General features: G+C 53.9%; 1 protein-coding gene across 5 annotated transcripts in view; it reads right to left on the minus strand.

The window, feature by feature from the left end:
• The window catches only part of PACSIN2 (protein kinase C and casein kinase substrate in neurons 2), a 108,902-nt gene that overhangs the window by 8,374 nt on the left and 85,510 nt on the right, over positions 1-15,018 (minus strand). For all 5 annotated transcript variants that reach the window (XM_020877006.2, XM_020877003.2, XM_070453459.1 and 2 more), the window contains 5 exons: positions 10,689-10,845; positions 8,529-8,764; positions 6,741-6,896; positions 4,361-4,536; positions 2,091-2,211 (listed from right to left, as the gene is read on the minus strand). In XM_020877006.2, coding sequence (XP_020732665.2) covers positions 2,091-2,211; positions 4,361-4,536; positions 6,741-6,896; positions 8,529-8,764; positions 10,689-10,845 — 846 coding nt within the window. The remainder of the gene's footprint in view (positions 1-2,090; positions 2,212-4,360; positions 4,537-6,740; positions 6,897-8,528; positions 8,765-10,688; positions 10,846-15,018) is intronic.

Below are 15,018 nucleotides of genomic sequence, written 5' to 3' on the forward strand. Positions count from 1 at the left end.
GTATATACACGTGATGAATTCTTCCCTCCAACCCACTTCACCCATTATCAAATCACTTTATCTGAATTGATATTTGGGATGACTGAGCCCACAGCTGCGCTGACATGTAGTTACAAAAGCCACCTTAGGAACATCAAGTATAACTGCCAATTTGTCACCTGAGGAAACTGAGGCCCAGAAAGAAAAGTGACTTGCCCACGTACAGTTTGTGGCAGACCTGGGTCCCCAATCCCAAACTTAGGTCACCTATTTTCTTAACTGAAATAAGCTGACTGAGAACTCAGTTGGAATTCAGAGTCCCCATAGTGACCTTTTGAATATAAATCAGTCCTGACAGGGTGGCTTCCAAGGGCCAGTGTGATTGACAGCTGGCTGACCGTGAAGGGAAGGGCCTGCTGTTAACATGGATAACCACACAGCCTGGGCTATTCTGCGGCCTTGGTTCTTTAACCAGCACATGCTGTGGTTAACCAGAGCCAGGCCGTGGATGCCACACATAGACCCACAGGCACTGACCACACCACAGGAGGTTGGGAATTCAACAAGTTAGCCATAAAATAGGAACTTACTTCATCCTTGTGGCATGGAAAATAAAAACAAATAATTTCATTAGAGAAAGTCAAGTAGGACCCCGTAAGAGTTGCAAGCATGTGCCACATGCAGGCATGCATTCCAGCTCAAGGGGCCCATAGAGAAGAGCCCCCATAGGCTCTGGCCAGGACACCCATGCCAGCAAGACTGTCTGTCAACTGTTCCTTTCCAGACCATTCTATTCTCTGGGTAGAGACCTGCAGTCCTAAGGGATCATGGCTTGGAGGGGTGCATATCTCAAGGGGTCTCCAGAACCCAGGTGTGTGCACCAGTGCCCTCCCCCTCACCAGGGGGAGGAGAAATGGGGCTGTGCTTTTTCCTCCAGGACCACTTCCACCTGGGAAGGCCCCAGGCCTCTGCTCTTGGCCCCTGTTGGGGGCAGGGGTCTTAAGGACGGTTCAAGGGGAGGGCTCAGGTGTAGGACCCACATCGTCATGTGGAGAAGCTTTCTTGAGAAGCTCCAGAAAAAAGGCACTGGTATGAGGGCTGAAAAGATGCCAAGCTAGGATGGGGCTAGACAAGGTTCTCTGTGAGGGGCCCCGGGGCAAGACCTAGTATGGACCAGGTCACTGAAGCTTCGGTCACCAGGAAGATGGATGCCACTGTCATCCCCATATTACACGTGGGACGACTGAGTCGCAGCCAGGGCAACGGACTTGCTCAGTGTCCCACAGTGCGTAAGTGGGGAGGCAGGGTCTGAGTGCGTCCTGGGCTCTGGCCGTTACGAGTCAGAGGAAGCCAGGTGGCTGGGGCCCAGCGCAGAGGGGTCGCCTCAGCCCCTCCCAGGGGAGGCAGCAGCCGTGGCCCTGTGGAGCCTCCCCAGCCCCTGATTTACCATGATGTGGGGAGAGCCCTGTCCCCCAGAGGGCAGGGTGCTGGGACTGTGGCCACTGCCTTCTCTGTGACCCTCAGGCACCCATGTACCGGGAACCCAATTTGCAGACTGGAAGAGTCCTGAGGGCTCCAGGCCCTTGAATATATGTGTTAAACCACTGGATAGCTTGGACCCGTGAAAATGAGAGAGAAAGCTAATCCCGCACCAAAGCTGACTGAATTTATCTAAGGAACTAAGGAAAAGACCCTCCTGTGTAAGAACGTGCACTCTGAGACTGTGCCCCCTCCCGCCCTGGACTAGCGGCTACTGAGCTGGTGTCCATGGCCCGGCAGGCCTGGAGCACTGTGGCCACTCCTCCCCTGGCTGTCCTGCAGGGCTGAGCAGGGACTGCCAGGGACTCTCCACCAAGGGAATGCCGAGGGTCAACAGGGGACCATCAAAGTCCTCACAAAGAATGTAACTGCACCTTCGCCAGAGACTCAGAAGGCCCCTCAGCAGTGCCCAAAGCCCCTTGGAACACCAAACATCTGCTTGGTTTCTAAGGTGGCCATGTGCAAACACTGCCACGTCAACAGGGCACAGGCCAACTCTGAGCTGGAAGGAGAAAGTGTAGGACTTGGTGCTGTGGGGCCCAAGTCCCACCCAGGCCAGCGGGTTCTCCTACCTCAAACTGTGGCCAGTTCATGGACATGCCTGGCCCATGGTTGGCTCTGAACCACCTCAGGTCCTCCACCGCGTCGGCGGCTTTGATGCTCTGCTCCAGGTCACGGTAAACGTTTTTGTAGCTAAATCAGAGAGAGAAGCGTGACTGTTTTGGAAGGAAGAGAAGGCCACCAGTCAGCCTTGCCCAGGGCCTGCCCAGAGCCAGCACCACAGTCTGCAGCCACACCAGGGTCAACATCACAGTGCAGATAAGATGCCTACCCTGCTGCTGGACAGTCATCTGGCCGTGATGCACACAGAAGGGGAAAGACAACTGTGGCATAGAAGCCACAGCTTCAGGTTCTGACAAATCAAACCAGGAGGCAATAACCTGGCTTTGTTCTGTGTCAGATAATACAAAAGGTGCTGACATCTGGGCCACAAGGGCCCCCAGTCTGTGTGGTTCCATTTCACCACGTTCACAACTGAGTGTCAGAAAAGTCCCTCCTCACCCCTTCAAAAAAGCTGGTAAGTTTCCATTCAGCAAGTGAAGACTGGCCATTGCTGTGGGGCTGCACATGCCGTCGGCCAGCTGGAGGGACTCCTGCTTCTGCTCCACAGCCCAGAGTGGCCCGCCTCCCTAGGAAGCTGCCTGTGAGGGACAGGAGGACAACCACCGCGGGTCCCGGAGTTCTCGCTTCTGGTCTGTGTGGCCGGCAGTCATTCCCCAACTTGGGGTCTGTGCCCTCCTCTGTCCAGTGGGCACAATCCACCTGTTATGGGGTGAGCTGTGTCCTCCAAAACAGATACTGCTGGTGTCACCCCAGGGGTCTCAGGATGAGACCCTGTTGGGAAATGGGGTCTTTACAGAGGTAATCTGTAAATTAAGAAACCCACCTTTTTACAAAAAGGGGGAAACTGGGACACAGGGACAGAGAGGGGATGATGTGAAGACCCAGAAGATGGCTGTGTGACTGGAGGGATGCGTCTACAAGTCAGGGAAGGATCCTCCCCTAGACCAGAGCCATCAGAGGGAGTGAGGCCCGCTGACACCTTGATTTCAGAACTGCGAGAGAATAAATTTCTGTTGTTGTAGGCTGCCCAGGTATCAGTATTTTATGATGGCGGCCCTAGGACACTATTAGACTATCTGCTCCCCAGGGTGGCTTGGAGGACTAAGTGAGGCAAGGCAGTTACTCCACACAGAGGAGCCCCGCAGCCCCACCCCACCTCTGCCAGCAGGGCAGCCTTACAAATACAAATACTGCTCAGTCCATGGACTCCAGCCCACCAGGCTCCTCAGTCCATGGAATTTTCCAGGCAAGAGTACTGGAGTGGGTTGCTATTTCCTTCTCCAGGGGATCTTCCCAACCCAGGGATTGAACCTGGGTCTCCTGCATTGCAGTCAGACGCTTTACCCTCTGAGCCACCAGGGAAGCTGGGCAAGGGACTAAACCAGGCCTAGCCTCTACTTCCTCATCCCTGAGATGGGGAACAGTGCCACCAACTGCACGGGCACTTGTAGCGCTCCATTAATCGTCGGCGCAGCAGCTGAACAACGACTGCACGCTTTGCTTTTTTTAAATATTCAGTTCAGTTCAGTTCAGTTGCTCAGTCATGTCGGACTCTTTGCGACCCCATGAATCGCAGCACGCCAGGTTTCCCTGTCCATCACCAACTCCCGAGGAGACAGAAAGAAGGTAATTCCCTGTTGATGACAAGCTGACTTGTAAGTCATTTCTAAATGGCTCGGCTGTGTGGATGACAAGTCAAGGCCTGGGTTAGCGCAGACCTCTGCCCCGATGAAGGTGTCACGGGACCAAAAGGAAAAAGGACCATGAGGAAAGTGTATCTCCATTTAGCACTGAGGCTCCCGGGCTGTGCTGCCCAAGCCCCTGGAAGTCCAGGAGCAGGCTGGCAGGCAGCTGCTCTGGATGGGAAGGAGCTTGTGAAGGTCCTCACAGTAAGGCCACCCCCAGGCTAGGTGCACCAGCCAGTGACTACTGGACTTGCTCCCGGGTTGATTTCAAGTGCGTCACTGCAGCCAGTCCGAGCTGCGGCCCTCCCTCACTGCCCAGATGCAGAGCCCTGCACCCGGAGCTGGCAGAGCGTGGCAGGAGGCCATCAGACTTGGGCCAGCAAGCAGCCATCCTGGACAGCAGGACCCCGCAGGGCCACAGGCGGGCTCTGAGACCACCGCCACCCCAGGTCTGGAGAGCGACAACCGAGCTCCACGCAAAAGCACCATCCACTGACTTGGCCACCCCGTGATCCCCGGCGAAGGGCACTCACCTGGCCATGTTCGACAGGTCCAGGTGCTTCTGCACCTCCAGCAGGACGTCCCGGAAGAAGCGCAGGCGCTTCTCCTCGAACTGCTGGCACTGCTCGAACACCTGCTCCATGCTCTCCATGTACTGCGGCGTGCTCTGGCCCAGCTCCTTCAGGGACTTCTCGTACTTCTCTTTGCTCTGCGAGAGGCCAGGCGTGAATGAAGACTCAGCTCCACTCAGCCCGCTTCCCTCTGACCGAGAGCGAGCGAGCCTGGTTCTGCACCACCCTGTCCTCCTCCGGGTCCTCATATCCCTCCACCAGGTCCAACTCCATCAGCAGCCAGACTGCTCCTCGGGTGACAACATGAAGCCTGCCACTGTGGGTGACCCTGCACCCAAGAAGCACCCCAATCTGTCTCCTCTGCACCCCTAAGTTCCTGCCTAGGGGACTAAGGCCCCACCTGGCTCCTGGAGGGCATTCCCCTCTCCCCCAGGATGGTCTGTGAACAGCTCTCCCCACCCCCCACACACCCAGGCCTCCCAGGCTCGTCCTGAGGCCCTCTCCACCACCAAAGACACCCTTGGCAAAAGTGTCTCAGTCCCCTGTCCCCCCTAGATTCTAAAACCTGAAGAGCACAAGCTCCAGAGTCTGACAGAACTCCAAGTTCAAGTCCCAGCCCCTCCACTTCTGAAATACAACCACACTCCTGGGATCTGTCAGGCCTCTCTTCTGGAGTAAGACCCCAGAAAGCAGCCACTGGGGAACAGGCAGGCCCTCAGAGCCAGTGACCGTGTCCTCTCTCGCATGGGGAAGGGCTGGGCCCTGGGTCTTGCCCACAGCAGCAGGGGCTCCCCAGGTTGCCTTTAAGGCAGGATCACAGGACTCTGAGCTCCATGGAGACCTGTGCCGTGAATTTTCTGGGAGCCTCACTTTCCTTTCCACAAACAGAATACTTCTACTTCACAGTATCCTGATACTTAAGGTGACAGACAACGGACACCGAGCTGCACCAAGACATTCAGACAGTCCTGGTTCCCTTTCCTCCAGCACACGACACCAACCCCCTCCCCTGTGACACCCCCCGACACACAGTTATTCCTCCCCGACTGTCCTCAAGAAGGGGTTTCACCAGAAAGAAAATATGAAAATAGGTGTAGCCTTTTCTCGAGGGTGTTTAGGGACAGTGTGACAAGTCTAAAGTTAGCATATTTTCCTTGCAGGCATGTGCCTGGGGTCAGAAACCTACACAGTCTTCCCTGCCCCCCATATGTCTTTGACAGTTAAGGGGACCATCAACGTGATGGAGCCTCCTAGGGTGAAGGGACGGATGGCAGGGCTGGGGTCACCCATTTATCACAGTTGTTCCCACTTTCAAGACCCTGAAAATGGGGTTTGATCATGGATGGGTGGGTTGGCCTTTCCTCTCTGCTCTTCTGTTCCTGATGACAATACAGGGCCTTCTGAGCAGGGAGTGGACCCTCCCTGAGCTTTTGCAGGACTCTCTGCTTTTAAGACCAAGTCCAGGCCTCAGGCCCGGCCCTGCTGCCTCTGGAGCAGCTCCTCTGCCCCGACTTGGGGGCAGCAGTGAGGAGTATCACAGAGGGCACAGCTCTCCCACGCTCCCATCACTGGGCGGCACGAGACTGAACCACTCTGAGGGTCCTCCATGTCCTCCGTCACAAAACAGAGATGCTGCCGCCTAATTCCCCTAATTCCCTCAGAGGCTCTTCTGAGGCTCAGGACTCCTGCTTCCCCTCTGGGCATCACGCCCTAGTCCTGAAGCTCAGTGCTCACTCATCTCTAATTTCACCTCTTTCTCCAAACCCAGGCTGGGACTTCCTTCTGTGGACACTGCAGCAGGGCAGGCCCTTGACGGTGACAGCCTCTAGCCACCACCAGTCCTTGGAGTAGGGCACAGGAAGGGAGTGGGACCAGGGGCCAAGCTGGGAGCCAAGGGCTCTGGAACCCTTGCTCACATCTGCCCTCCCTTCCCAGGCTTTTAAAGGTTTTTCTAGCAGCTCTCTGTCAGCAACGTCCCAAGCTCCTTACTTGGCCTGACTGTCAAGCCCACTGGTCCTCACAGGCCTCCATACCTGCTTACCTGTCAGCTCCCTGCTGTTGACATTCACGAGCTAGTCCTTCCCACCTCCTGCCTGCGGCCACCCCAGCCACCCCACACCCTGCCTGCCATGCACAGGAGTCACACCCCTGCCTGCCCAGTGCTCGGTTCCACCCCGTCCTGAGGCGGCACTCAGGGCTGTGGTGAGGTGATGGTGACCTCACGAATGCAGCCATCTGTCCACGTACCTGACTGAGCAGTGACAGAGGCTCATGGCATGCCAGACATGTGAACAGGTGAGGCACGTACTCTCAACATGCAAAAAAACCCCACACGATTTACCTTAAGAACATCCTGCTTGCACTTCTCTACTCTGTCTTGCAGTTTCTTAAGCTGCTCAGGGTTGAGGGACGGGTCGGCTCTGCTGTTGTTCTCGCGGGATATCGCCAGCTTCTCCTCCTTGCATGCTGCGTGGTAGGCCTTCTTTGCTGCTTCTACCTATAGGGAGAAGGAGTTCCCAAACACCATATTTAAAAGTCAAAATCCTCGTTCAAGGTTACACCGACTGTGGGCAGTGCCTGTGCTCTTAAGAAGACAGGAAAGATCAGGTACAAAGCTGTATGTTCAGTATAATCACAGCAAGTTAAAACAGAGGAGTTCATTCAGCGAATATTGACAGGGTGCCTGCTTTGTTGTCAGACACTGTCTAAGCAGAAGGAGTACAGTGGTAGACAAAGAGCCTGGCTTTCACGCAGCTCACCATCTAGCTGGGGGAGACAGCTACAAGAAACAGGGAACAGAGTAAGTAAGAAGGTGACAAGTGCCGAGGAGGAGAAGAAAGCAGGGAAGAGAGGCAGGTGCATTGGTGGGTCTGGGCTATAGCCGTACGTAGAATGGCTGGAGAAAGTCATACATGTGACCTGGAGCGAGACTGTGATGGAGGTGTGGGTCTGAGGGAAGCAGCTGGAAACCTAACACAAGAGGAGTGTAGCGTTGGGAGAAAGGGTTATAGGCCACATTCCACATTTTTAATGACTATTTTACATAAATACACACACAAAGCTACAGATATAGATGTGTGTGTATGTGTATAATTTAATAGATGCTTCTTAACTGAGCCAAAGTCACAGATTTCATTCTAGAGCAGAAAGCTGAGTTTGTAACCAGAGCTTCATGAGGGAGTTTGTCATCACAAACAGGACCAGAGACAAGAAGGAAGAGAAAGGGGATGTGGCAAAAAAGACAAGACATGGAGTAGACAAGGGAAGCCTGTTGTCACAACCCGGAGATGGAAGTCTGCTCAGGGTGACTCTGAGAGAGGGAGGAAGGCAGTGCGGTTCCTGAGAAAAGCCCCTGATGGGGACAGGACTGGTAGGAAGTGGCACCGGTAGGAAATGGGGGTACCCTGAGCAATGGGGGAGGGCCAGGCTGCAGGTCTGCCTATGCTAAGGGCTGGGGCGTAGGTATGATAGTCTCTGGAGAACCAAGGCTGGGTGAGACTCAATGGTTTCCACTTGCTACTTTGAGAGAAAAACTCATGTAAGAGAAAGAACCATTTAAAAGTTCAGGGTTGGGGGTGGCCTTGTTAGCAGTTGAGAATGTTTCTGTGTGCCACCAACAGCTCTTCTAAAACCGTGCTATTCAAAATGTAGTCCACAGACCAGTGGGCACAGCATCCCTCAGGAGATTACTAAACCTGAGCATGAAGAGGCCCCACTTCTGACCTCCTGACCTCTTATCTCCAGAGGTGGGGCCTGGGAATCTGGGTTTTAGGAAGCTTGCTTATATTTAAAAAGCACTATTCCACAACAGTTTCATCTCGGATAACTGTTGGCAACTGAGGACTTACTATTCTGATAGACCAGAAGGTTCATGACATGGAGCAGGGGGTGGGGGGTGGGAGCTTCAGTTTTGAGCTCTAGGCTGTGTGTGGGCTCTCACCCTGCTCCCAGGACAGGAAAATGGGTGGATTAGGGTTCTGTAAAAACGGCACATGAAGCACTCAGCACACCTCCTGTGCCTAGGCAGTGGCAGGAACTCCGGGGAGGGCGGGAGAGGGGCCAGGGGAAGCAGGCGGCGGGTGGGGTGGGGAGCGGCCTGTGGGCGGGGCAGGCCCTGGGGTGGATGCACCTCTTTCAGTTTCTTGGCCCAGGGCTTCTGCGCCTTCCGAAAGCCGTCCTCAGCCTCCTTGGTCTCCTTGAAGCCGCCCATCATCTGTTTGTGGAAGGCGTCCTTCTGCCAGTTCTTGATCTTCTCGAAGTCCTCGTTCATCAGCGAGGCTTTCACCTCCAGGTGCAGCTCGCTCACCTTCTCCGCCTCGGCCATGACGGCCACCCAGGCCTTCTCCACCGTCCCATACTGGGGCCCTGGTACAGGAGGGAAGCTGGTGGGTCACTCGGCACTGTGGGGCCCAGACAGACCCTGGGAGGGGATTTCCTCTGTGAGCCCCCCTCGGCGCTTAGGATGGGGTTTTAGGCCGGCAGTCTGGCTGCCTGGCTGGGAGGCTTCCTTTTGGCTGTTTCAGATATTTTTCTCTCAGTGCTGTTCCTTTTTCAGTTCCTGGGATGAAGAAGAGAATAAGGAACTGAAGCTGGATCTGTTTTCTTTTGTTAGGGAAACTGGGGGATTACACACATTTCCTTTTTGTAAAGACACTGAGCTCTTGAAAAACTCCAAGATGAAGTTTCTTCATCTTGGAAGTTTTGATTTGCTTGAGGCTGGCTAGAGAAGGAAGGCATTCTGAAGTGAACTGACCTCTCTGCTAGGCCAGTCTGAGTCCACCCCTCGGGCTCCTGCTGCCTCCTGGCTTCCCCTGTGAGGGGCCACACATTCTCCTGAGGCCCCTTCCCTCCATGAGGAGCTAGGCCCTGGAAACAGCTTGTAGAATGAAGGCCTGAACCCTCAGCAGAAAGGAAGCCCCAGCCTGGGGAAGGAGAGCAGGAGATAGGAATCTGGCTGGCTCTGGCCTGGATGGAGCTCTCCAGACAGTGGGGAGGGTTGCCTGGGTCGCCTCACTTACTGTTCTCAGGAAGAAAACTCCTAATCTGACCTGTCATTTTACTGAGGGTGTAGCTGGCCTGAGGTGACAGAGATGGGCTGTGACAGAAGCTGAGGATGGAAAGGGAGGACACAGGACCTGCCCTCAGGGTGCTCCCAGGGCACAATGACTGCTGGCATGGGTAATGAAAGGAGAGACACGGTGTGTATGCCGAGTAACTGTTAGCCCCTCAGGACCTCTGAGTTCTCACATCTACAAGATGAGCAGCTCCTGGTCCTGCCAAGGACCAGGTCCCACAAAGGCAGAAATAAGAGTATCTTATGAACCTCAGGTTCTGAGTAAGCAGTGTGGATGGTGCTGACAGCTGGATCTTGAGAGAGGGACTCAGGCAGGTGGAAATAAAATAACAACAGCCACTGCTTACTGGAGAAGCCAGCCCACCCCAGCCACTCCGCACCGACGCACGGCCACCCCACTCTGGACCAGGGCACTGTACTCTGCTCCATAGGCCACTCATTTCAGCATCTGGGGAAAGACAGGGAGCTAGTCTAGGCCCCTGTTGCCTGGGGGCCCCTCGCCCTGGCCTGGCTTCCCCTGGTCAGCTCCTCCAAGGATGGTCAGTTGTGGTAGAAGAGTCCACCCCAAAACCCACCCTGAGAAATGCCCATTAACCTACTTCTTTCCCAGGAAATCCTGTAGTCAATAAAGCTCCCCCTCTACTACTAGGAAGTACGTTCTCAATACCATCCACACATCCATGTCGCTGAGCTCTAGAATCATCTATGTGTTTTGCAAGGCATGGAGGGGAGATAAAACCTGCATCATATAATGGGTTTCTCTGGTAGCTCAGTCAGTAAAGAATCTGTCTGCAATGTAGCAGACTGAGTTCAATTTTGCCGGATGTCACCATCAAGTCTTGCCTGACTGGCTACTTGGCTGAACTTACAAATAAGCAGCCTTGGTGCCAGAAACCACGGTGCTGAGCAGCAAGGCCCTTGACTGGACAGGTGGCTACTAGAGTCTGGGCCCCAAAGGAGCTGCTCTGAGTTAACTCGGCAAGCACAGCATGTCCTCTGCTAACAAGGACTGCCACGGGAGACTCGGGTGCTGCTTGGGGACCGCAGTCCTGTGTCCCCAGGAAAGGGGAGGAAAGCTCACTTGGCTTGTGCTGCTGGGAGAAAATCGCAGCCCCCGGACTGTGAGACAAACTCCTGACCTGATCTTTCAAGAGAGGAAAATGGCTCAGAGAGGGTGGACGGTTTGCCCCAGATGCCCCGTGGTGGCCTCCCTACCCTTGTCCACAAGCTGCCTCCAGCGCCGGGCCCACTCGGTGAGCTGCTGCGCGTATGCTTTCTCGATGCGTGCCCGCTCGTGTAGGCAGTTCATGAGGTCTGTGCACAGGCGGTGGCCGTCGTCGATCCGCCTGACGGTCCGCTTATAGTTCCCGACCTAGGAGACAGAGCCACACTGAGCGCCGGACCTCCACGCCGGCCAGCTCTTGGGTGCTTGCGCCCCCTCCCGCTTCAAAGGCCCCCTGCATTGCTAGATGACAAGCTACCACCAGCAGGAGCAGACAAAACCGAGATTAGGCCCACCCATGGGCCAGGGAGGGAAGCAAACCAGTGTGAGAAGGTTTGTGGGGGAGGGAAGTGAGGGGCTGAGGTCACCCAAGGGGGATCTCACAGACTGAGGACCAGGGACAGCTTCCCAGAGTAGGCAATGTCTAACTAGAAAGATGGAAAACAACAATAGAAACAGAATTTTTTAGTAGCTCAGATTAAAGTGATTTTATAATTAACATTAGAGACCCCTGGCTAAAGGCCTTTGGAGCATTACTGGAATTAGCAGGTTCTCAGGTGTCTACTGCCTTGATGTCACCATATGCTGGATTATTACTTCGCAATTAGAGCTAACAAACGCTATTTCCCACCTACTGAGTACCCACCATGTCAGGCACCACAGGATGTATTTTACATGCCAAATACTGCCTCTGCCTTAATGAGCAGCAATAACTGTCCCCATGTTAAGATGAGGACACCAAGGCTCAAGGAAGTTTCACTGTTTGTCAGGACCCCACAGTAGCAGCCTTAGAGGCTGGGCTGCTGCTGAGAGTTTTCCACATGCTTCCAGGTTGGGGCTTGATGGCAAAGCTCAGGCTCTATCTGCTTTGACAAGGGCCAAGGTGTGGCTTGACTACTTTTTCTCACATATGAGAGTTAGCTAATCTAAATTATAAATAATATAAGAATAATTGGGAAAATATTAGTGGCTGATGTGGAGTGAAAAATCAAAGCGTTCCATGTGCTTTATTCCCTGACCTGCTGATTAGAAAGGATACCATGCAGCTGACACTGGAGCCCTTGCAGGAAATACGGCAGAAAAATAATCTGCTGTATTTGCAACCCTTCCTTCCGGCTGTCTTTAAAAACGTAGTCACATTTTTCCCAGTTTTGCAATTTCTAAAGGTCTCTGCCTGGCTGAGCACTCTCGTATTTCATCTCTGTTTAGGGTCAATCTGGACGTTCTTAGAGAACATGGAAGACTAGTACACACTTCTACCAAAAAGGGTACAGTCCTCTCTCTGCCCTGTACCTCTGACTGATGAACAGTTCAAATGACCTGAGTTCTTCCATCTCGTGCTGAGTTAGCCAGGTGAAGAGGCTACAGTGGAGCAGCAGGAAGATCTTGCAAAGAGACAGAACACATGGAGATGGGCACTGGTAGAGCAGGGGACTATGGTCCCTTCAGGAAAAGCCGTCCTTGAGGCCAGGACTCTGGACAGGCTGAGACGGCCCCACTCCCGTGGGAACCAGAATCCTGGGGAACAGCAGCTCACCAAGACACAGAAGCTGAACCTGAGCCTCCAACTCCATCCTTTAGCGGCCCCTTTTTAGGAAGGAGAAAGCAAGCATTTCACAACCAGTCAGAAGTGACTTCACATGTTCACTTCCCTTAAAATAGGGCCTTGCTGTCATTTTGAAATTTACATCAGGAGGAAAAACATAATCAACAAAACACAAACTTGGTATGGCTGAACTGGTGGCAAAAAGAGCTGAGACAGTGACAGCTCGACACAGACTTGACAGCCAACATGAAATCATGATGCAGACCTGGTTTTCATCTCACTGTTACCAAAAATATTCAAATTGGCAATCAGTATTAAAATATGTTGGCTCCCCAGAAACCTGTCTACCTCTTTGCTTTTCAAAACTCTTGTGGAAAGCTTTAGGGAAAAGGAAAAGATATTTCTTAACAAGGTACACACAGGTACAGCCCTTTGCATTGGCATATATCGTACATAAATACCGTTCATCTTTAAATGACAACTCTAGAAATCTGAAAAGCAGCAAGGAATGCAAAGGATGTTTCTGAAAGCATATAGGTTTAAATGCTGGCACTGCTGGGGCCAAGGGGACAGGGGAGTGTTCATGACAACAGGCACCCAGACACCCCTGCAACATCTGCCTGCTGCTCTCTGCTCAGGGCAAGGGCTGCATGTGGGCTGGAGACAGGCCATCACTTCAGTCCACACACAGGGACATTCATCAGGTATCAATCCGTCTCCACCTCCACAGACCACAAAGAAGAGAGCAGGGTGTTGACAGAATGAAGATAGTCTGACAGCATGGAGACATGGCCCTGAGAAGTCCACCAGAACCTGAGCATGTACACAGAACGCTGGGGGACGACTAGAGACTTGGTGGGGGGCTGGGTGCGGTGGGTGGCGTGGGAGGTGGGGTCAGTCAGACAGTGAAAAATCTTGAGGGTCGGGCCATCATCCTGAGGGGTGCTGTACTCAGGGAATGGTGGGGTGTAGGAGGGGGAAGCCCTGGAGGGTAGGTCTGAGTAACCTGCTGATTCTGGGGTACAACAGTGGGGACGGGAGCAGGAAAGCAGGAGAAAGGAAGCACGCTGTCCTCCAGGTGGCAGGTGGGGGCGGACAGAGGCAGCAAGACTTAGCTCCCGGGCACCGCAGGTGGTGGTTCCCGCAGGCTGGACTCATCATGCAGAAGGAGCAGAACCCGTCCTTCCCAGAGCTCCCCAGAAACCACTCTCCTGCCTCCCTCCACCCAACCGCCTGGTCCTACCTGGGGCTCCCCGGAAACCTGACTGGCCCGCTGTCCTACTGCACTAAGCGCATCTCAGCTGCTCTACCCTTCCTACCCACAGGCCCCCACTGGGTCTGGGCTGCCTGTGTGTCTGGCTCTCCTCTGCCCCCAGGCCTGAGAACCCAGCGTCAGATGAGCCTTGGTTTGTTTGGGTCAGCTAAACGGAGTCTGAGGCTGGAGTTGGCAGAAACATCTGCATAATAGGGGATCAGAGCAGAGACGGTGGACTCTGCCCAAAATCCAGCGGGCTTGTAATTACAGGGGTGCTGGGAAGGGTGGTTCAAACAGGTTGCACCAGTTCCTCATGCATCCTCTGGGTGTAAACAGTCTGGAGCTGCCTCTCATAAGGACACTGGAGAAGGTTTGCTTCTCTGACTTCACGGCCTGTTTACCTTGGCCAACTCCTTTCTGTGGAACACAGTGGCCAAAGGCAACAGGAAGGCTGGAGGATTTGGAAACAGGTCAGTGGGACCCCCCCCCAGAACCCCAAGTGGATGTGCGGGAATGTGAACACGGGTGCACAGCTCCTGCCACCCGTCCATCCCCACTGCCGGCTCAGTTACCATCTCTCATGGGAATTGTGGGCCTACAGGTCAGGGAACCTAGACGGTCACATCACAGACATCTTCCACTTTGCTACTTTTACCCTTCTCTTTGGTTGGTGACCATCAAGCCCATTTCCCAGACAAATTACCTGATTACAACCAAAGCTCCAGGGTGAATCCAGTGGCCCGAGTGAGAAGAGGACGGGGTAGAACACCCCAAAGCTCATGCTCTCCCACCCCATGCTGCCTCGGCCCTGAGGCGTGAACCTTCACGCCCATGGCTCAATATCACAAAGAATCCCGGTGGAGTCTGGGTGTCCCCAGGGGCCTGAGGGAGCTTTTGGCTGTCTCACTGTTGACTCGATGCACAACACAGAGGGGCTCCTAGGCCCGGGCCCCGGACCACCCTGCGCTCCCCTAGCTGGCTCCTCTGCCCGTGTGCAGACCAGAGCCCACAACACACAACCCCACACACCTTCTGACTGTGCCCTAACAGCATGGGCTTTTGTCTTCCTCATCAACCATTCTTTCCTGACTGCCTTCCACTCACTGGGTCTCAGCAGGCACTCAATAAAAATGTGAAATGTTAAACCAGAGACAGACTAGAAGAAAACGGAGACAAACACCCTTGTGACTTAGGGCAGCGGAGGATCCCTTAAGCAAACTTTCAGAAGTAAAAGCCATGAGTGTACACACACACACACACACACAAGGATTTCTGTTCTGAAACCAACAACACGGACAAAGTTAACAGATTCAAATGCTGACCACTCGTTTGGCAAGTAGACAGTGTTGACAAGGGACTAAGCTCTGGAATATTAATATCACCATGAAAGAGAGGTCCCTGCGGGAGACGGCAAAGGTGTGGAGTGGTGACTCCAGAGACGTAAAAGTCCGCAGGGCTAATGGCCTAAGCGACATGCTCATGCTCGTGGGGCTTGGAGGAATGCCCATGAGAGCAGCGAGAC

This window comes from Odocoileus virginianus, chromosome 23 (assembly GCF_023699985.2).
Source record: "Odocoileus virginianus isolate 20LAN1187 ecotype Illinois chromosome 23, Ovbor_1.2, whole genome shotgun sequence".
In the NCBI taxonomy this organism is placed as follows: Eukaryota; Metazoa; Chordata; class Mammalia; order Artiodactyla; family Cervidae; genus Odocoileus; species Odocoileus virginianus.